Source organism: Lagopus leucura, unplaced genomic scaffold (genome assembly GCF_019238085.1).
Source record: "Lagopus leucura isolate 7727_CA_CO unplaced genomic scaffold, USGS_WTPT01 Super-Scaffold_100037, whole genome shotgun sequence".
NCBI classification, from domain to species: domain Eukaryota; kingdom Metazoa; phylum Chordata; class Aves; order Galliformes; family Phasianidae; genus Lagopus; species Lagopus leucura.
In genome coordinates, this window is record NW_024962286.1 from 1,596,075 (window position 1) to 1,616,130 (window position 20,056).

Sequence of the window (20,056 nt, forward strand, 5' to 3'; positions counted from 1 at the left end):
GGGGTTGCCCAAAACCCAAATGGGGCACAACCCCAAAACCTAATGCAATAGCTCAAAACCCAAAGGGACTAATGCCCCAACAACAAAATGGATCACTCTGAACCCAAAAGGATTGCCCCAAACTCAGTGGATTCCACCCCAAAACCCCATAGCTTGAAACCTGGAGGGAGTAAAACCCCAAAAAACAAAGGGATCAAGTAACTCACAGGGGGCAACACCCCAAAACCCAAAGGAATTGCTCCAAGCCCAAAGGGAGTAACACCTCAACACCCAAAGGGACTGCCCAAAAGCCAAAGAGATCAAGCAAAACTCAAAGGGAGCAATACCCCAAAAAACAAAGGAATCGCCCCAAAATCAAAGGGAAACCATATGAAAAAAGAAACAGAAGGATCCCCCCAAACCCAAAAGGGGCAGCACCCCCAAACCCAAATGGATCTCCTCAAAATCATTATCAGCACGGAGCACGGCTGGGGCTGCTCTCTGGGCTCTGCACTCTGCAGGGGCTGCTCTTTCTCCCCGTAGCGGAGCAGCACATCTCCTGCCGGCAGCAGCAGCTCGGCAGCATCCCTCCGTGTGCGCCGATGCGTTCTCCCTCCTCTCCACGCTTTGGGCTGCGCGCGGCGGCTGCCTGCACGCCCGGGGAGGTGGAGCAGAGCTCCGTTCCGCAGCAGCAGCATCACTGCCTCCTCACCCAGAGCATCCCGCTGGGGACCGGCCCTTGGGAACGGGACACGGGGACAGACCCTCGGGTCCGGATCCGGATCCGGCAGCGAGGTGATGCTGCCCTGGCGCCGCAGCAAGTTCGTGCTGGTGGAAAACGAACGTAAGTGCAAAGGGAAAAGCTTGGGGCCAGGGTTGGGCTATGCCTCGTTGCTGGCCGGCTTCCTGCGCTCCTGCCCCGATTTGTTGCCCGAATGCCCCTTGGAGAGGTTGGGTTCTGTGTTTGGAGGCCGGCGGCAGAAAGTGGAGCTGAACAAGGAGGATCCCACCTACACCGTGCGCTACCTGGGTAATGCAGTCACGCTGCACGCCAAAGGAGAGGGATGCACCGAGGAGGCGGTGGGGAAAATATGGGCCAAAAGCGACGCGGGCGCTGGTGGGGCCAAGATGAAGCTGACCTTAGGGCCGCACGGCATCCGCATGGCACCGGGTGAGAAGGGTGCCAGGAGGTCGGGCCACGCATACCTGCTGCACCGCATCACCTATTGCACAGCCGACCGCCGGCACCCGAAGGTTTTTGCGTGGGTTTACCGGCACCAGGTGAAGAACAAAGCCGTGGTGCTGCGCTGTCACGCCGTCCTCGTCCCCAAAGCCGCCACGGCGCGCGCCATGGCCCTGCTCCTCTTCCAGACCTCCGCTTCAGCCTTTGATGAATTCAAGAGGCTCAAAAGGCAGAACGACGGCCGTCGCCTCCAGCAGCAGCTCCTGGGTGAAGCCATCGTCCCCTTGGTGCCCCTGCGCAGGCTGCTCAATGCCAAGTGTCCCTACCGCCCGCCGGCCGAGCGCGCCCGCTGCGCCCCACGGCTCAGCTCCATCCTGGAGGAGGACGAGGAGGAGACGGGGGGCACGTGGGGGGACGGGGGGCCCACCGTGGTCTCTTTGGCCAGTGAGATGCGGGGGTGCAGCTTGCGTGGCCCAAGGGCCCCCGTATGCTGAGCATCCCCATTGGCGTCCACTGCTTTGGCCACACCGGGTGCCCTCGGGACACAGCTGGACAATAGGGCTACGTCCCTAGCTCTGAAGGGGGGGACACCTGGATCCCCCCATCCCTCTCCTGGAAATAAACCCAATTTGTGTTTTCTGCCTGTGACAGCGCCTGTCTCTCACCAGCCTGGAAGACTCGCGATGGTTTGTTGCTTTTCTATTTTGTATTTACCCTTTTTTTTTTTTTTACTCTAAAAAATTTCCCCCCGGGGGGGGATGGAGGGGAGGGCGGGGGGGGTTCTGCACCTTCCATGCCATTCCACGTCAAGTGATGCTCATATTGCCATGGCAACGTGGCGGTTTAAATAGAGCAGGCCCACGCTTTGGGGGGGGGGGCTGCAGTGGGGACCCCAGGACTGAAAGCTGGGTCGCAAAGGCAGCCCAGAGAACCTAAATCCCTGGAATTTTACCCAAAATGGTTTATTTTCACTCAGTTCCTGCTCTCCCTGCCCTGACAGGAGCAGCAATGCGGGGGCACAGTGGAAGGAGCTGAATAAATGGGACGGTGGGAGAGGGAACAAGGGGCACCGCTGCCCCACAGCCTGAGGAAGGGGACGCATCACAGGGATGGGGTTTGGGTGAGCTCCCCCCACATGCAACAGCCAGGGAAAGGACAGGCTGTGGTCCTGATTCCCTCGGAACTTTGGGAGCTGGCATCTGGCTGCTCCCACAAAGGGCTCTACGGGTCTGGGGTTTGAGATACTGCCCCCCAGAAGCACTATGGGGCCGAGATTTGGGCTAACACCCCTAAAAATAAACCTTTGGAGCTTAGATAGAGCCTGCATCCTGCAGAATCCTAGGGTGAAAGACTGGGATTTGGGCTAAACATACCCTGAAAGCCCTGTAGGGCTGAGATACAGGCTAATCCCTTCCAAAAAGTGCCACAGGGCTGGAATTTAGCTTGTCCACTTCCAAAATCCTGGGGGTAGAGTATGGTATTTAGGCTAAACCCACCCCAAAGGCCCCATGGGCTGGAATATGGGGTATCCTGCCCTAAAATGCCGTGGTAAAAGGCTGGGATTTGAGTTAAACCCACCCCAAATATCCAGTGGGGCTGGGATTTGGGTTAATCTGACCCCAAAAAAGCCCTGTGAGACTGAGACTCGAACTATTTCCCCCAAATAAAGTGAAGTGGGGCTGGGATTTGGACTAACACCTCCACAAAGCATCACAGGGCCAGGATTTAGCCTCTCACCTTCCAAAATCTTGCTGGTTGAACGCCGGGATTTGGATTAAACCCACCCCAGAGACCTTGTAGGGTTCGGCCAAGCCTTTCCAAGGCCTTGCGGGGCTGCAGTGGGGCTCCATCAGCCCTCCACCCCGTCTGGAAACCCTCCATCCATTTCTCGGAGGACCGCGCACTCTATGGTAAAGGCGCGCTTTATGGTAGAGCGCCGCGCGCTGTACGCCATCAGTGACGTCATCAGTCCGCGCCGCGCGGTTGCCGCGGTAACGGCGGCGATGGAAGGCGGCGGGCGGCCCTCGGCCTTGCAGGCCGCGTTGCTGGCGGCTGGCACAGGGCTGACCGCGCTGTTCTACTCGGTGTACCGGCAGCAGGCCCGTCTCGCCCGTGGCCTGCAGGTGGGTACGGGAGCTCCGGAGCTGGGTTGCGGCTTGCAGCCTGCTGCGGTGGCCGCTTCGGGCCTAGGCCGCGGCCTGCTCCCGGGTCCGGGCCTTGCGGTTGATCCTTCCGTCCCATAGGGCGCCCGGAGGCTGCGGCTGGACGGGGAGCTGCGGGCCGTGCTGCTGGAGGCGCCGGGCCGCTGCGTGCCCTATGCTGTCATCGAAGGTATTGGCGTGGCAAAATGCTGGGCCTCTTTCCCCACCGCCTCTTTGGTTCAAGCGTTTTTGCCCAAAATCTGACGTTTTGCGCCAAAAAAAAGCTTCCCGCATGCAAGTCGTGGCAGTAACAGTAATGGGGGGCACGGAGGAAGGAGCTGAGGAACTGGGGCTGTGCTGCGTTGGGGCATCACTGCCCTGCAGCAGTGGGGAGGGGGATCCGGGCTCCTCCTTCACAGCCCCACAGAGATGGGGTTGGGGTGAAATGCCCCCAAAAATGGTACCCAGGGAGGGGACAGATGTGGTCTGATTCCTTCTAAATTTCAGAGGGGCAAATGCCAGCCCTAACAGAGGGCTCTGTGGCTCTGACTTAGGCTAGGGCTAATTCCTTCCATATGCACTGCTGGGGTTTGGGCTAGCACCCCTAAAAACAAATCTATGGAGCTTAGATATAGCCTGCTTCCTGCAAAACCATGGGGTGAAAGACTGGGATTTGGGTTAAACGCACCCCAAAGGCCCTGCATGGCTGGGGTTGGGGCTAATCCCTCCCTAAAGATGCCACGGGGCTTGGATTTAGCCTGTTCCCTTCCAAAATTCTTGGGGATGGGATTATGGAGTTTAGGTTAAACCCACCCCAAAGGCCCTGTGGGGTTGGGATTTGGGTTAATCTGGCCCTGCAAAAGCCCAACAAGGCTGTGATTTGAGCTACTTCCCCACCAAAAAAAGTGAGGGTGGTATTTGGGCTATTTCTCCCCCTAAAAAAGTACAGTGGGGCTGAGATTTGAGATAAGGCCTCCACCAACTCCACAAGACACATTTGGGCTAGGATTTAGCCTGTGTCCTTCCAAAACCTTGAGAGTGAAAGACTGGAATTTGAGCTAAACGTATCCCAGAGCCCTGTGGGGCTGAGTTTTGGGTCTGTAACCCCATTAAAAAAAAAAAAAAAAAAAAAAGGCATTTTGGGGCTGGAAGTTTATCTTCCCCCACAAAAAAAAAAAAACAAACAAACAAACAAAAAAGAGAGACCTGCAGCACAGCTCAAGCACTCCATGTGTTCCAGGCGTGGTGCGCGCTGTCAAGGACACCCTGAGCAGCCAGTTTGTGGAGAACTGCAAGGGCGTCGTGCAGAGGCTGACCCTGCAGGAGCACAAGATGGTGTGGAACCGAACGACTCACCTCTGGTACGTACCCACAGAACCATGGGACATCCTAAGATGGAAGGGACCCATAAGAACCCCCAAATCCAGCCCTTGGCTCCACACAGGAATGCCCCAAATCTGAACCCTATGTCTGAGAGCAGCGTTCCAACACTCCTTGAGCTCTGGCAGCTCAGGGCTTTGCCCACTGCCCCACACATATGGAACCTGGAGGCCGCCCCGAGCAGCTGTTCAAGCATCCTTGTGCTGCACTGAGCAGCCCAACAAAGCTCTTCCAAAAGGAAACTCTTCTCACCACCTTGCAACTCATCACAGCTGTGAAGGTGATGAGCACTGGCTGGGTTTGGCTGCCCCGAGAGCTTTCCCTGTGACAGCAGAAGGTTTTGCATGGGGGACACCACGAGGACAACAGGCAGCGTGACAAATATTGCTGTGCTGACAGCTGTGGTGTTTCCCTGCTGCTTGGCTTTTTGTAGTATCACAAGATGGCTTAAATTAGAGGGAACCTTAAAGATTAGCAAGCTCCTGGGTAGATCAGGCTCCACCCAACCCAGCCTGGATTGCCAGCGTGGAAGCACTAACGCTTGTTTTATCCCCAGGAATGACTACGAGAAGATCATCCACCAAAGAACCAACACCACTGCCTTCGACCTGGCCCCGCTGGACGACGGCACCGGCGTCTCCGTGAGGGTGATGAAACCTCTGGAGGCCGCTGAGCTCAGCCTGGAGACGGTGCACGAGAAATTCCACCCCTCGGTGCAATCCTTCCCTGATGTCATCGGGCACTACATCAGCGGGGAGCGCCCGAAAGGCATTCAGGAGACAGAGCAGATGCTGAAGGTGGGAGCAGCGCTGACTGGCGTTGGGGAGCTGGTGCTGGACAACAACACCATCAAGCTGCAGCCACCCAAGCAGGGTTTGCGCTACTACCTGACCAGCGCCGATTTCGATGCTTTGCTGAAGAAACAGGAATCGAGTGCCAAGCTTTGGAAGATCCTGACCATCCTTTTTGGTTTCAGCACTTGTGCCGTTCTCTTCTACCTCCTGAGGAAGCAGTACAGGCACCACCGGGAGAGGCGGCACCTCAAGCAGATGCAGGAGGAATTCAGGCAAGCGCAGGAGCGGCTGATGCGCGAAGTGAACGCCGAGGGTGGAGAGATGCTGAAAAATGCCTGTGTCATCTGCCTGAGCAGTGCCAAATCCTGCGTCTTCCTGGAGTGTGGGCACGTCTGCTCCTGCAGTGAGTGCTACCGAGCCCTTCCAGAGCCCAAAAGGTGCCCCATCTGCAGACAGGCCATCAGCAGGGTGGTTCCCCTGTACAACAGCTAAAGCGCTGTGGCTCGGGGGGGGTTTCTTTGGAGGGCTCCCTCTCAGTGAGGGTTTGCTTGCAGCCTGCCCCTCTTGCCGCTGGGGTGGTTGGATTGCTGGGGATGAAAGGACTTCGGAAGGGGGAGGAAGCTGGAGGGGAGCTGGGCTTGAAAACGATTGCAGGTGCTCAGGGTTCACGTGGTGCTCCTGGAGGCAAAATCAGTTTGTTTCTGCAATACCCTGGTGATTAAAAAAAATTGTTATAAGACATGAGGAGTCCTGAGGCTGCGCAGTGCTGCCTCCCAGCAGCTCCTCCAGCTGGCTGAGCAGGGGGTCAGAAGAGCTTCTGCTTCATGCCAGTGGTTTTGTGATAAATGGTGAATACAGGCAAGGAGCAGCTTTTCCATCGTCCCCTCCTGCCAGCACTGCCAGGGGCTGCACTTTGGCCACACGTGATTGTGTCACACCAGAATGTGGGAATCGGGACATGGCAGTGCTCTGGTTGATTTCTGCAGCGGGGTTTGGGCTGGGGTAAGGCACAGCTTGTAATAAAACTGATTGAAAAGCGTGTTTGTCCTGGCTTGTTCCGTCCCTGCGACCCTGAGGGCGCTGCCTTCCTCTGCTCCCGCTGCATTCCGCGAGCTGCAAGAAGCAGCATCCACCCCAGAAGCGCGAAGTGAGGCCGGGGGCTCTCCGCTTCCTCTTTGAAGAGACTGAGGTTGGAGCGGGACGCGGAGAAAACCCAAAGGCAGGGCCGCATCCAGCCGGGCTGCAGGTGGCGGTGCGCTCCCGCTGCGGGAGGAGGCGGAAAAGAAGCAGAAATAGCAAGAAATCCGCAGGGACGGCGGCGCGTCTCCTTCCCTTCTCCCGCTGCCATCAATCCGTCACCCCGCGGCGCGCTCGGCAGCACCGGCTGAGCCCAGGTTCTCCCCCGGCGCCACAGACGCAGGAGGGGATTCTTTTCTTACCCCGTGCAGCACCAAAAAGCCGTTTTTTCCACCCAAACCCCGTGCGGGTCCTGCGATGGGGGCTGTAGGGAACGCAGCCATCCCCGCAGCGCCCAAAATAAGCTCCTGGGGGCTGCGCTGCCCCCGCTGCCTTTTGCCTCCTGTTCCCCAGCTTCCCCCGCGGGATGCTGGGCGCAGACGCAGCGTTATGCAAGGAGCTGGCAGCGGGGCTCTGCGGCTGCGTTCCCAGCGAGTCCCGGCCCCAAAAACACGGGAACCCCGGCCTTCACCTGCCCCAAAATTAGCTGTTCTGCCCCTAAACGAGCTGAAGTCCCCGTTGGTTGCGAGCTGTTCGCAGAGATGGTGCGAGGCTGCTTCGTGCAAACCGACTTTTTGTTGCTATCCCTGCTGTCCCCTCCGACTTTTTGCAGGGGTTGCGTCGAGAATGTGCCGGGGATGCAGCACTGCCCCCAAAACTGTTGCTCACCCCGTGTCTCTGCTGGTTTGCGTTGTCAAAAATAATCCCCTCTGCAGCCACCGGGCAGAAAGATCAGTGTGAGCTGGGAAAGGTGGGTGTGGGGACATGGCAAGGGGATGTGGCACAGGGATATGGCATGAGGACATGGCACAGTGACACACTACCGGGATGTGACGTGGGGGCATGGCATGGGGACATGGCAGAGGGGCACAGCACAGGAATGTGGCATGGGAACACAGTACAGTGCCATGGCGAGGGGACATGGCATGAAGACATGGCACGGGGACACAGTGCAGTGACATGGCACAGAGACGTGGCACGAAGACACAGTAGAGGGCACAGGGACGAGGCATGGAGACGTGGCATGCAGACACAGTACAGGGCCATGGTGTGGGGTCATGGTGTGGGGATGCAGTACAGGGACGTGGGACAGGGACACGGTATGGGTATGTGATATGGGGACACAGGGACATGGCATGGGGACAAGGCGCAGGGGCATGGCACGGAGACACAGCACGAGGACAGGGCACGGGGACCCAGCATGGGGACACAGCATGGGAACACAGCACGGGGAGGTAGTATGGGGACATGGCATGGGGACAAGACACAGGGGCACGGCATGGGGACGCGGCACCGGGAGATGCCATGGACACACGTAACGGGGACACGGCAAGGGGACGCAAATGGTCCACGGCACGGGGACGGGCACGCTCCCACAGGCAGCACAGGGCAGCGCCGGGCTCCCCGGGTCGGTTCCGGGGCATCACCCCCTCCCGGCTCGGGGGATCCCCGCACCCTCCGGGAAGGGTTGCGGGGTGGGGGGTTGGGGGGGACCGGCCCATCCCGGGGGCGTTCCCGAGCCGCCCCGCCCCGCTCCCGCCCCCCGCTCCTCTATCGCCGCCGCCACCGATTCCGCCGCCGCGGGACCGCCGGAGCCGCGGGCAGCGCCGGGCGGGCAGCGCCGGGATGTGACGGGGCGGCCGCCCCGCTCCGCCGAGCCGCAGCCCCAGGGGGGCTCGGGACCCCCCGCGGCCCGGGAGGCTGTCGGGGGGGGGGGGGCGGCGCCGGGCCCCCCTCTGCCACCGCCGCCACCGCCGCCCCGGCCATGGCGGAGGGGCCGCCGTACGGCGGGGGGCAGCTGGCGGGGGGCGCGGCGGGGGGCGAGCTGCCCTTCCCTGTGCCCCTCCGTCACGGCCCCGACGCGCTGCTGGCGGCCGGGCAGGGCAAGCGGCCCCCCAAGCTGGGGCAGATCGGACGCAGCAAAAGAGGTGGGTGAGCGGGGACGGTGACTGGGAGGCCCTGGGGAGAGACTGGGGGTTGTGGAGGGAGCGGGTCAGCCTGAACCGGCGGCCCGGGGATACGGGGACTCCGGGGATGCTCGTCCTGCTCGTCACTATGGGGGGTGCTCGCCTTGCAGCGTTGGGATGCAGCACATCCTGCACCCTGGGATGCTCCCCGAGGTACCGGGGCTGAGCATCCCCTGCGGGACGCCATGCCATCAGTCCCACCCTGGGGATGTGCCCTAATGTGCTCACCTTGCACCGAGCATCCTCAGGGACTCAGCACATCTCACACCCTGAGGACGCAGCACATCTCACACCCTGAGGACGCAGCACATCCCGGGATGAGCATCCCGTGTCCCCATCCCATCCCTCCCCAGATACCAGCACCCCGTGACCTCAGTCCCTCCGCGGGTTCCGGGCTCTGCCACACCGCGTTGACGGCCGTCCTTTTGTTTTCCCATTTTCCCCATCCTTCCAGTGGTTATTGAAGACGATAGGATCGACGACGTGCTGCAGAACCTCTCCGAAAAGGCCCCCCCCGGCGTCTAGTGCCCCCTCGGCAGGGATTTCTGCTCTCTGAGGTTATCGGCCAAAATCCCAGCACCTCCAGCACGAGGACGAGCGGCGCAGAATCCCCCCAAATGATGCAAAATTACACCTAAAAATAATAACAATAACAAAAACCGAAAACAAAAAAATCATCGTCATCCTCCCCCCCCCCCTTGCTCCCAAATGCCCCCGATGCAGTTCTGCCGTGGGGCTGCCCCACGGGGGGTCCCAAGCCCCTCCGAAGCTGCGTTCAGGCGGTGGAACCCAAGCGCAGGTTCCCTTCCCGGCGCTCCGTTCGTTTCGGTTTTTAATTTGATGTCTTTGGATGTTGGCGAATGCTATAAACCTACAGATATCTCCGTTTCATTTCGGTCGCGTTTTGAGGTTGGCGGGGGGGGGGGGGGAGGGAACCACACTTTATAAAGGGATGGGTTTTGGGGATGGGGTGGTTGGGGGAGGGGGGGGAATGGGGTTTTTATTGACGGCGCTTGCACAAGGGAGCGATGGGAGGATGTCTATGGGGTCGCAGCTTTCCTTACAGCCATGCAGTGTGGTGTGGGTGACCTTCGTTTGGTTCATTTTTCTTCCCTCGTGGCAATTTCCCTCTCTCTCACAGACCGTCCGTAAGGAAACGGATGGACGCCGACGAGAACTGCTGTCATCCGGAGTGCCAAAACGCAGGGCTCCGTCGGGCTCTTGTGGGGTTCTTTTTTTTTTTCTTTCCTTCTCTTTTTAATTTTTAATTTTTAACTATTTCGCATGAGATGCAAAAAAAAAAAAAAATAATAATAATAAAAAAATAAAAATAAGAAAAATTAAAAAAGGGAAAAAATATATATATATATATCTATTCCCCTCTTGTGATGAGGGTGATTTTGTTGTATGTTTGCGGCTCGGAATGACGGAGCGTGGCCGGGTGTCCTCTCCTCCTTTATGGGAATATCGTGTCTGGTGCACTGTCCTCCACACACAGGGCTATTTCTGCAATGATGTACCAATAAAAAAGGAAAATGAGACAAAAGGCGGAGTGCTCCCGGGCTGCTGTGCTTTGCTGAATAATTAATGGGTGTTAATATTCATTAGGGATGGGGTCATTGGGGTGATCGGTGGGAAAACACCTCCGGGGCTGGGGATGCGGTGATTGATTCAGCATGAGGTGGATGGGATATGGGGGTTCTGAAGGGGGGGACCCCAAAAGGCTGGGGGATCCCAATAGTTGCTCAAATTGGGGACCCCAGTAGTTCCCTTGGTTATGGTGAAGGGACCCCGAAAGGCTGGAGGACCTCAGTGGTCCTCCAGATGGTTGGGGACCCCAATAGTCCCCTTGGCTCTGAGTGGAGAGACTTCAAAAGGTTGGAGGACCCCAATAGTTCCCCAAATTGGGGACCCCAATAGTCCCATTGGCTACGGGTGGAGGGATCCCAAAAAGTTGGAGGACACCAATCATCCTCTAAATGATTGGAGACCCCATCAATCCCTTTGGTGATGGTGGAGGGACCCCAAAAAAGTTGGAGGACCCCAATCATCCCGCAGACTGGGGAGCCCAGTAATCCCCTTGGTTATGGTGGAGGGATCTCAAAAGGTTGGAAGACCTCAATAGTCCTCCAGATGGTTGGGGACCCCAATTGGGGTTTTTTTGCTTGGCTGTGGGGTCATCTCGCCCTACAGAGTCCAGGAGGTCCCCAAAACAGTGCTGTGATTGCACCCAGGTTCATAACCTGGAAGTTCCATTGGGTGATTTTGGCCACGATATTCACCTTTTTGGGGTTGGGATCAGGGCTGTCACTGGGATCGCCTTTGTCCCCCTTGGGGCTGATCCATGCAGGGCAGCTCTGGTGTTCGTTTCTTATTACTTCTTCCAGCCCACGCAGCTTCCTACAGGTGTAGAACAGATGGGAAGATCAGATGAAACTTTCCCTTAAAAACTCTTACTTTAATTATTGTTATTTAACCTCTCTGCACTGCGTTTCCCATGGGTTCAGCTCCCATGGCTGCAGCTGGGATGGGCTCAGCACTATAGAAAACCCTATAGAAGGAAATCCACAGAAAACCCTAGACCACAGGAAATCCTACAGATGGATGGCACCCACTTGGGTAGATTTACCAAAAAGCCCTCATTTTGCATGAAAATGGGGTCTGTCCTCACTGACTGTTGGATACATCTGCCCATTCCCTTCCCCTATACCCAAATCCCCCAAAGCCAGGAGGAGCTGGGAGGAAGCAGAGCCCAGTGCTGAGCACAGCGCGATCCTGCAGAGCCCCAGAGCCGCTGCCATGCATCTTTCATGTGCCATAAATAAGTAATGGGGCGGGCAGCAGCGGGGCCAGGAAAGGGGGAGAGCAGTGCTGGGGGGGTGAGCGTGGTGCCAAAGCCTGCAGCGCTCATAGGAGGACGATCCCACACCCAGGTGGGCACTTCCATCCCATTCCCCTATGGGATTTGGGGCCGTGCGATTGCCTGTGGGCTCTGAGCCCTCCCATCCCTGTGTATGGGGCAGGAATTCAACATCTGCAGTGGGAAGAGGATCCCATGGAGAACGCCCTATAGTGGGATGCGGGTGGGGATGCCCCATCCTTGGGGTCCTCAGCTCCTTATGGGTTTCACCCTTCCCTAAAGCAGCCGACTGATGGGAAAAGCCATTTCTAACCTCGAAACAAAGCCTCTGGGCAGCTCTGCCAAAAAAAAAGGGGGGGGGGGGGGGGGGCGGAAGGGGGGGGGAGAAGCAGAGCAAGGCTGCTGCAGAGCAATGGTGCAACATGAGGGCTGCCCCGAGAAGAGCCCCGCTCTGCAAAACCCACAGAAAGCGCGGGCACTCACAGCACCACCCGAAATAAATCCTCATCCCCCAGCAGAAGTAGGGCACAGAAAGTAGGGCAGCAGCTCCCTGCAAAATCTTTTATTTATCGCCCAGGGAGCGGCGGCACAGGGCACGGCCGTGAGAACAGCGGGGTCCTGGGGGTGGGATGGGGCCGTTCTGTCCCTAAATGGTGCCGCTATGGGATGGAAACGGGGTCGGGGTTGGCTGGGTTGTGCTGTTGTGAGGGGAGTGAATTGCCTTGAGGAAGAATAGGGTCGCTGTTATTGGGGAATTGGGGAAATCAGTGGGAAAAACACGGAACTGATCGTTCCAATGGCATTGGACAGAACTGGCCGTTCCATTGGCATTGGTTGTTCCAACAGCTCTGGTTGTTCCAATGGCACTGAACCCTTCCTGGGCAGGAGCTGGAAAAACCCGATGGCTGATCACTTACCCATGGGTTTTTGCCCACCCCTGCTATGGGGCCATGGCCACTTCCACATCCCCACGTAGGGATTTGGGGGCTTTGCCCCCATCATCCTCCATCCACAGCATCAGGAGCTCATGGGGCTTTTGGGGGCTGTTCCCGACTGCTTTGGGTTCTCCTTTAGAGGAGCAACATCTTGCTGCATGGAACCAAAGCGCTGGGTTGAGTTTTCCTTCCAGGAAGGAGGATTTAGGATTTTCATTCTGGGAGGGAAATAGGAAGAGAAGCCCTGAAGAGACACATTGCTGTGCGGGGAAACACCACCAGCAGGAAAATGAGAGCTTCCCAGCCCAGATTTGGGAATGACCATAGCTATAGGAGCCAGGTGCAGTGGGGATGCCCCATAGAAGCATCCCACAAAACCCCCAGATCCCTCCTATGTGCTGCACTGTACCTCTCCCCCCCCTGGGCATTTCATTTTCCTTCAGCCTGGAGTTAGAATTCCTCCACTCCTGCCAGCTGTTCCCACTAATGAGGACGAAGCAAAACATCAGACATCTTAATTCATGCATTGCTCGAGGTGTCGAACTGTTGCTTTACAACCACACGTGGGAGGCACCGCACCGAAAAGAAAAACAAAAAAGACCATCATTTTTCACCAAGGGACCCGAATGCAGCCCCAAAGCCACGGTCAGCATCAACCCCTGGTTCGGTAGTCAGAGATTTGAGGGGAGGGATTCTTATTTGGAGGGGGTGGGCACACACACAGCCCTGCATCTGTGGGTTCAGGGGCGTCTGACTCACCTCACCTGAGCATTGCTGATGATTTTTGGGGTGGGAGATGGTTTTGCCATTTCCGACGGGTCCCAACTTGGGGAGGGATGATAAAATGAAACAAAAACAACCAACATTGGGGAAATCAGTGGGAAAAACACGGAATTGGTCGTTCCAATGGCATTGGACAGAACTGGTCGTTCCATTGGCACACGTGTGAAATTTAAACCAATAAATAAATCAATAGAAGCCCAACATGGGATGCAACACCTTAAATACAGGGCGGTGAGTCACGGTGAGCTGGGGATGAGGGGGGGGATCCAGGTTCTGACTCAGTGTGGTGGTTCTTGTTTCCCTCAATGGGCGCTGAGGAGCCTCGTGCCAACGTGACCCTATGAATATCTCTGTGCTGTGGGGAAGGAGAGGACTGGAGAGGCACACTCAAGCCCAAATTTAGGGATAAATGGCCCCAGGTTTAGGGATAAATGGCCCCAAATTTAGGGACGTGGTTAGTGGGCATGGTGGTGATGGGTTGGTGGTTGGACCTTGTGACCTTAGAGCTCTTTTCCAACCTTAATGATCTGATGAACCAACCCAAGGGATCTGGGTGTCATCCCGCATCCTGCACAGGCAGATGGGGAAAGAAACAAACAAACAAACAAATCCCCCCAAAATACAATTCCTAATGGATCTGAAGCCCATCCAAAATCCACCCCTTGGAAAGGGTTAACCCAAAACAGAGCTGCGAAACCCCCAATGCGATGGATAGGGAGGAAGGAGAAGCTTGCAGAGCTCCAGCTTGGCTTTTCTTGCTCACCTGCACTGTGACACTGCTGCATTCAGGAGGTTTAACGACTCAAACCTCCCCAGAAGTGCAGCCTGCAGCCCAAATGCTCACCCTGCGAGTGGGGATTTGGAACGGGGCCGAGATTGGAAAAACCACAGGGGTCCACAGCACCATCAGCACGAGCCCCCCCCCCTTTTTTTCTTTTTCCCCTAATCCTGATTTTCCCAGTTAAATTGCAAACCTCAGAACGGACTCAGCACAGCAGCTGCAACAGAACCTATGGAAGGAAGGGGGCGAGGGGAACCTTTCTACCACCTGCAGCTGTCCCTGATGTCCTCACCGCTGTCGGCACAGGAAAAAAAACCCCATGGGAACAGCATTAGGAACAGCCTGACCCCAGGGGAGCACTGCAGAGCCCGCGACCCCCATGGGGCACCCAGATCCAACCCCCCCAGTGCCCCTTTTCTCCCGTGGGTCGAGGCGTTGGTGGATGCAGCTATTTTCAGGATGTCAGCGCCCACTGACAGCCCCACACGGCGCAGGGTGCATATGGCTCTTTATATATATAGGATGCACGCGGGGACACGTCTCTGCCAAGCGGTTCCCCGGCTCTCTGCTCCCAAAACCTCAGGAGTTTGAGTTCAAAGTGCATCATCCCACACCCAACGGGGGTCTGCATTTGGGGGGGGGGGGGGGGGCTCTGGAGCCCAATGGGCAGAAACCAATCAGACCCACGTGTGGGTCGGTCACCCCCCATTGTTCTCAGTTGCTGGGATTTGGAGGTGCAGCCAAGGAAAAGCGACCGATTGTGTAACGTTTGGCTCCAAAAGCTCCTTACACAGTCGCATCTTTCTATTGGATTTCCCTTGCCCCGCGCCGCTGATTGCTGCCGTATTTATGTATAAATAGAAGCTGTCTTCCCATAATCTGCTCGTTTCTCCTCATTAAGTCGGGGCTGAGCTCTGGCTCTGGTTTTGGGGATGCTGGGACCCGGTGGAGCTCAATGGACCCAAATCCATCTATTTTCCCCCCAGACTGGGGTCAGTTTTTAAGCTGTTCTCTTTGGGTTTCCAAGCGACCAACGCAATGCAGCCCATTCAGGGCACCAAGTGCCCTTCTACCCCTCACAACCAGATGGATGCTGAGGAGAGAGGGGAAGAAATCCCCCAATGGCCCCCCACCCCATTCCCCAAATTCCCATTCCCAAAACCCACGCGTTTGCTGCCAGGCATCCCTCCTCATCCTCACCCCTTGGGGCACAATTCCTTCCCGTCCCCTTCCTCCATCCTCACGCTGCTTCTCCCTCATTTAGGGAACGTCTCGATTTGCTAATTATTTTTAATCATTATTACTCATCTCTCCCTTCCTCCCCCCCAACACTCGGTCCCGGCTCCGTCAATCACGCTAATAGCTGTTTACAACCTATCATCAACTCTTGCATAACATCCACATGACTGTGCTCGGATGCCTCCGACACCCAGAGCTGCCCTGGGCTCTATTTTGGGAGAGCTGAGCCCACGGCACCGAGTGGCCGCGTCCCTCCTGAGAAGCATCCCTCGATGGGGATGGTGTTGGTGGCTTTCATAACCCGCCTGCGCTCCGCCGACGCGCCCCATCTATGGAGAACACGAGGTTTGAGGTCTGGCCTTGGCTAGGACTGCAGTTTGGCACCAGGGATGCCCCACTCGGGTTGGTTCTCTCCCCAAAATCCCAACATCCAGCCCACCTGCCCTGTGGAACTGGGGAAGCCGCTCTCTCCCCACGCAAATATTTATTTTGCGCGGCACGGAGGGGCTCATTTATTAAGCTCCAGCTGATGACTGTATTCAGACTCATTTCTCCTAATGAGGCACTCACGGTCACTCCAGCAACAGCATCCCAGCAGCCACACTGCATCCAGCCCTCAGCCAAACCAGGAGAGAGCCATGGGGACCTGTCCCCTCTCCAGGCAGACCCCACGGCCCTCATCAGCAGCCCAATTAGGCAGCTGGAGGTGGCTAACGAGCCCAGACAACAGTGGGCAGGCACGGCCTGGTGCTTGGCTGGCATGTGGTAGGGTGTGAGGATGTGAATAAATGACTGTTTGCCATCCATGTGGCTCAGCCAAGGGAGCAGCCGTGGGGCAGGGAGGGGAGTGGGGAAAGGAATGGGATGGGGTGGGGAAACACCTGCAAGAAGGCACTCAGAATCACAGAATCACAGAATTGTAGGGGTTGGAAGGGACCTCCAGAGATCATCGAGTCCAATCCCCCAAACTCATATAACCCCCCACTCATATAACTGCTCATCAAACCCCACAGCCATCAGTTCTCCACGCACCACGGAAGCTCCAGGTGCATCTCCTTCCCCTCTGAGCCAAAATGAGGAAATGAAAAGGTTTTGGGTTTTTTTTTTTTTTTTTGCTCTCCTGTTTCGCACGATCCGCACCACACTGCAGACAGTGGGGGTGACCCCAAAACAAGGCAGGCTTGGTTTACCCAGACAACACGGCAGTGCCAATGATCCCATCACACAGACCCCAAAGGGTGACACTGATGCTCACAGATCCCTGACTGCACACACACACACATACACAGAGCACAGAAACCTGAAGCACACACTGCAGGAGGAAAAGGCAACGTGACGTGCCCACATCCGTGGAGCTTTCCAGGTGGGATCTTTGGGGCAAAGTAGGATGCTGGGAAAATGTTCCTTTGCAGCCTGTCCTCTGCTCCCCACGGCTCTACAAGGAGTGACACGGACAATACATCGGTCGACAGCACAACATCAGAGCACTGCACACAAGGGATGCAGCATTTTGGCAGGGAGCACAACGCCCCGAGTTGTTTTGGCACAGGGTGTCTCTATTTGGTGCCTTGGGGGCTGCTCTCCCTGCCCACCCACTCTGGCAGCCTTGGGGCTACAGAGCTCAGCACCATCCAGATTTATGGTCCCCATCTGCAACTGATGCAGCTGACGGGGCTCAAGGCAAGGCAGCATCCTCCCAGCTCCGTGGTCCATCACACAGGTTTCCCTTATGAAATGCTGAGGGATGCCCACTTCTGCTACAAGACAGCTGAGATAGGAGAAGCTGAGGATGCACGGATTTCTGGAGGGGACACAGAGTCCTGGCAGCAATGAAGGGGCAAGAGCTGACTGGGAACCAGAAGCACACAGCTAGCATCCTACTGCAGGGACTGCCCTGGGGCAAAGCACCAACCCCTGAGCACAGCATTCTGCCCAGGCTGCTTCTGTTTGCTGACCAGCTGGAGGCTGCCTGGTCAGCCCACACAGGTCCCTGTGGTGGCATCCTCAGGGATGGGTCCCTATCCTGCTGCCCCATCTCACACACTGCCAGGGTTGTAGCACAGCAGGTTGAACTCCAGGTTCTCATCCCAGTGCCTGAGCAAGACAAAGAGCTGCTGGGCTGCAGATTTCACAGCAGCCAGGCTGCAGCCCTGTGGGAAGTCCTGCTCACCCAGCCACAAGCTGGCCTTGGCAGCAACCAGCTCCCACTCAGTGAAGTGGGATGCTGAGCTGTGCTCCAACCAGGCCAGTGCTACAGCCGTGGCCCACAGCATCCCCTCAGGCTCTGTCTGCTTCTGCAGCTCGATATCCAGCAGCAGCCTTTGGACATCAGTGCTGTCTGCCTCGGAGATGCTGGCATCCCACTGCTCGGCTGGGGAGTGGCGGACGGTGATGGCAGGGGGGGAGAGCTCGCTCTCAGCTTTCAGAGCTTTGGAGATGCTTTCCATGGCACCTCCTGCATCCCATGCAGAGCTGCTGTTGGGGATCAGGAGCCGCTGGCTGTGCACGGGGCTTCCACACTGCTCTGGCTTCTTGGTGATGGAGGAGCTGGAGGGGCTGAGCGCCAAGCGGTGGCAAGAGAAGGGTGAAGTCCAGCAGAGCTTCTCCATGGGGATGCTGACTGCCTTGCAGAAGGCACTGTTCATGAGGAAGGCACCGCAGGCCAGCTGCAGGGACACCTGCAAGGAGAAGCAAGAAGCTCTGAGATACCAACCATATGCACGTCGTGCAGGGAAAGAGGAGATCCCCATCCCAAAATGGACCTCCTGACACAGTGCTGGATGGCCCAGGGCTGAGCTGCTCACCAGGGGAAGGTAATCGGCGCTTTCGCTGTCGCTCTCAGAGCTGGCTTCGCTTGCTCTGGCTGGAGATTTGCTCATGAAACCTTTGGCAGCCCGAGTCAGCAGCCTGGTCTTCTGGAGGGTAAGCCTGCAGGAGGATGGGATGGCAGCCATCGTCTGTGCATCCCCTCCTGATGCCCACCTCCCCATCCCATCCAATCACCCCTATTCTCAACCAACACAGTGATGGTCACTGCTCCGTGCCGGACACATGAGACAGACATGGCAGAGGAAGGCAGGGTGCACTCATACCTTGCAGCAAAGATGCTCTCGATGGATTTTGGGGAGCGTGTGGAAGAAGCAGATAGGCTCTGGAATGGCACTGGGAAGAAACACCAAGAAAATGAGACAGGAGAGTGACTGTCAGAGCAAGGGAAGCAAAACCTACAGTGCTGGGGTGTGAGCTGCTGCGTCTGCTAAAATCCTGCCTCTCTTCTTGCTTGTGTGGGATTCAGGGTAACCGAATTAAAAAATGAACGTGAGGAAATCTGCACCAAAGGCTCTGTGCCTTTCACCTCTGGAAGCAGCCAGGTCTTGTGCTCACAGGCCTAATTGTAGGCAATAGAGTTTGAAAAATAAAAAACAGAATACTCAGCAGAAAACTGGGTGAGGAGCCCAAATCACTGACTCAATTTCCCAGCAATTATGCAGCAGCAGCTCCAAGCCGTTTTCCTGCCCATTCCCATGCCCAGACCTGACTCCAGAGAGCAGGAATCACGAGGGCTGAAGCTACGTGGAGAGCAAGAACGGTGCTGGAGCCCAAAATGTGGGGCCTGGCACGTAGCTGTGAGCTGCCCCACCTTTGGGCACCCTGGAAGCCTTCCCTTACCTTCAGGGATGCGGCAGCGCTTCCAGCTGGAGGACAGTGGGGTGCTGCATGGCGACAGCCTGGGCTCTTCCATATCTGCAAGGAAGGAAGCGCAGCAGCATCACTACCAACTTGAAATCTCCCTTGTGCCACCTCCAGCCCCCGAGCACAGAGGTGATTTTAGTTCTGCCGCATCCCTGACAGCAACAGATGCAGTCCCAGCCCAGCTTGTCTTCATTAGCAGAGGATTTGGTGACAGGCAAGTGCCTCACAGCCCCTTGCCTCTAATTATGCCCCGCTTCATCCCTCATGCTATCCGTGCTACGGCTGCCAATTAACTTCCAAGCATGGTTGGCAGCCACTGTATGTGGTTTGGGAGTTTCAGGGCAAATTGCAGCTTCTTCCCTGCTTAAGGAGAAGGATTCCAGCCAGACGTGTGGTTAATTGCTCTGAGCAAATGGCTGGGCTTTTTTTGGGGGGGGAGGAGAGGGGGGGAGGGAGGCAGAAGCGAGGAGGGGAGAGCACTGTACATAACTGGTCAAAAGACCAGAGAAGATATCAGTTACAAAAAAAAAAAAAAAGCCTAAAAGGGCATATCTTCATAAAATCATAGAATGGTTGGGTTGGAAGGGATTTTGCAGCAGGCTGGTTGCCAACCACTGGACCAGTCCATCTTCATGGATTGAGGCAATGAGAACAACAGCAAGGAGACACAGCCAAAGCCAGGTCTTACCCATGCCATAAAATCCATCATCTCCATTCTGGCCGCACGGTGAGAGGGGTTGTGCAGAGGAAAGGTCACGACACCTCCTGCGCCCCGAGCTAAGGCTCCTATGGCCACCTTGCTTGGACAAAACCCCTTGGTATGAGAATTGCTGGTGTTAACCAGGCACTGGGGCAGCAACAAACCCCGAAGGCCGGTGAGCTCGGTCCCTATGCCATCCCAACCCAAGGCTGGCCACAGAGAGTGAGGTTGTTGCCACCACCAGTGACAGGAACCCAGCAACGGATGGATGGAGCAGCCTTAGCTGCACAGATCTGGTGTTGGGTTGAGCCTTGGCGAGGCTCCTGGGGTGCTCCCCACCCAAGCCCCAGCCCCACGTTACCTGTGTGGCTGTACTCAATGATGG

At 56.8% G+C, this 20,056-nt stretch overlaps 4 protein-coding genes across 5 annotated transcripts in view; 3 read left to right on the forward strand and 1 right to left on the reverse strand.

The window, feature by feature from the left end:
- The first annotated feature begins 717 nt into the window (after positions 1–717).
- On the forward strand, positions 718–1,698 carry FAM43B (family with sequence similarity 43 member B). The gene has a single exon (XM_042883366.1). It carries the CDS (start codon positions 778–780, stop codon positions 1,654–1,656), a length of 879 nt encoding a protein of 292 aa, XP_042739300.1. The 5' UTR covers positions 718–777; the 3' UTR covers positions 1,657–1,698.
- A 1,467-nt stretch (positions 1,699–3,165) lies between these two features.
- Positions 3,166–6,518, forward strand: MUL1 (mitochondrial E3 ubiquitin protein ligase 1). The gene is made up of 4 exons (XM_042883225.1): positions 3,166–3,285; positions 3,406–3,493; positions 4,544–4,664; positions 5,240–6,518. The coding sequence occupies exons 1-4, from the start codon at positions 3,166–3,168 to the stop codon at positions 5,967–5,969; spliced, it is 1,059 nt and encodes a 352-aa protein (XP_042739159.1). The 3' UTR covers positions 5,970–6,518.
- A 1,960-nt stretch (positions 6,519–8,478) lies between these two features.
- CAMK2N1 (calcium/calmodulin dependent protein kinase II inhibitor 1) lies at positions 8,479–9,571 on the forward strand. Its single transcript, XM_042883326.1, has 2 exons — positions 8,479–8,641; positions 9,135–9,571. Exons 1-2 carry the CDS (start codon positions 8,479–8,481, stop codon positions 9,203–9,205), a joined length of 234 nt encoding a protein of 77 aa, XP_042739260.1. The 3' UTR covers positions 9,206–9,571.
- A 6,876-nt stretch (positions 9,572–16,447) lies between these two features.
- VWA5B1 (von Willebrand factor A domain containing 5B1) overlaps positions 16,448–20,056 on the reverse strand; it is an 18,197-nt gene continuing 14,588 nt past the window's right edge. Inside the window, exons 18-22 of one of the 2 annotated variants that reach the window (XM_042883404.1) lie at positions 19,660–19,767; positions 18,948–19,022; positions 18,371–18,440; positions 18,083–18,206; positions 16,448–17,956 (exon numbers count right to left, since the gene is read on the reverse strand). In XM_042883404.1, the coding sequence (XP_042739338.1) occupies positions 17,315–17,956; positions 18,083–18,206; positions 18,371–18,440; positions 18,948–19,022; positions 19,660–19,767 (1,019 nt within the window). In that variant the 3' untranslated portion in view covers positions 16,448–17,314. Of the gene's footprint in view, positions 17,957–18,082; positions 18,207–18,370; positions 18,441–18,947; positions 19,023–19,659; positions 19,786–20,056 lie in introns of both variants that reach the window. The other variant, XM_042883403.1, reaches the window with a different exon arrangement.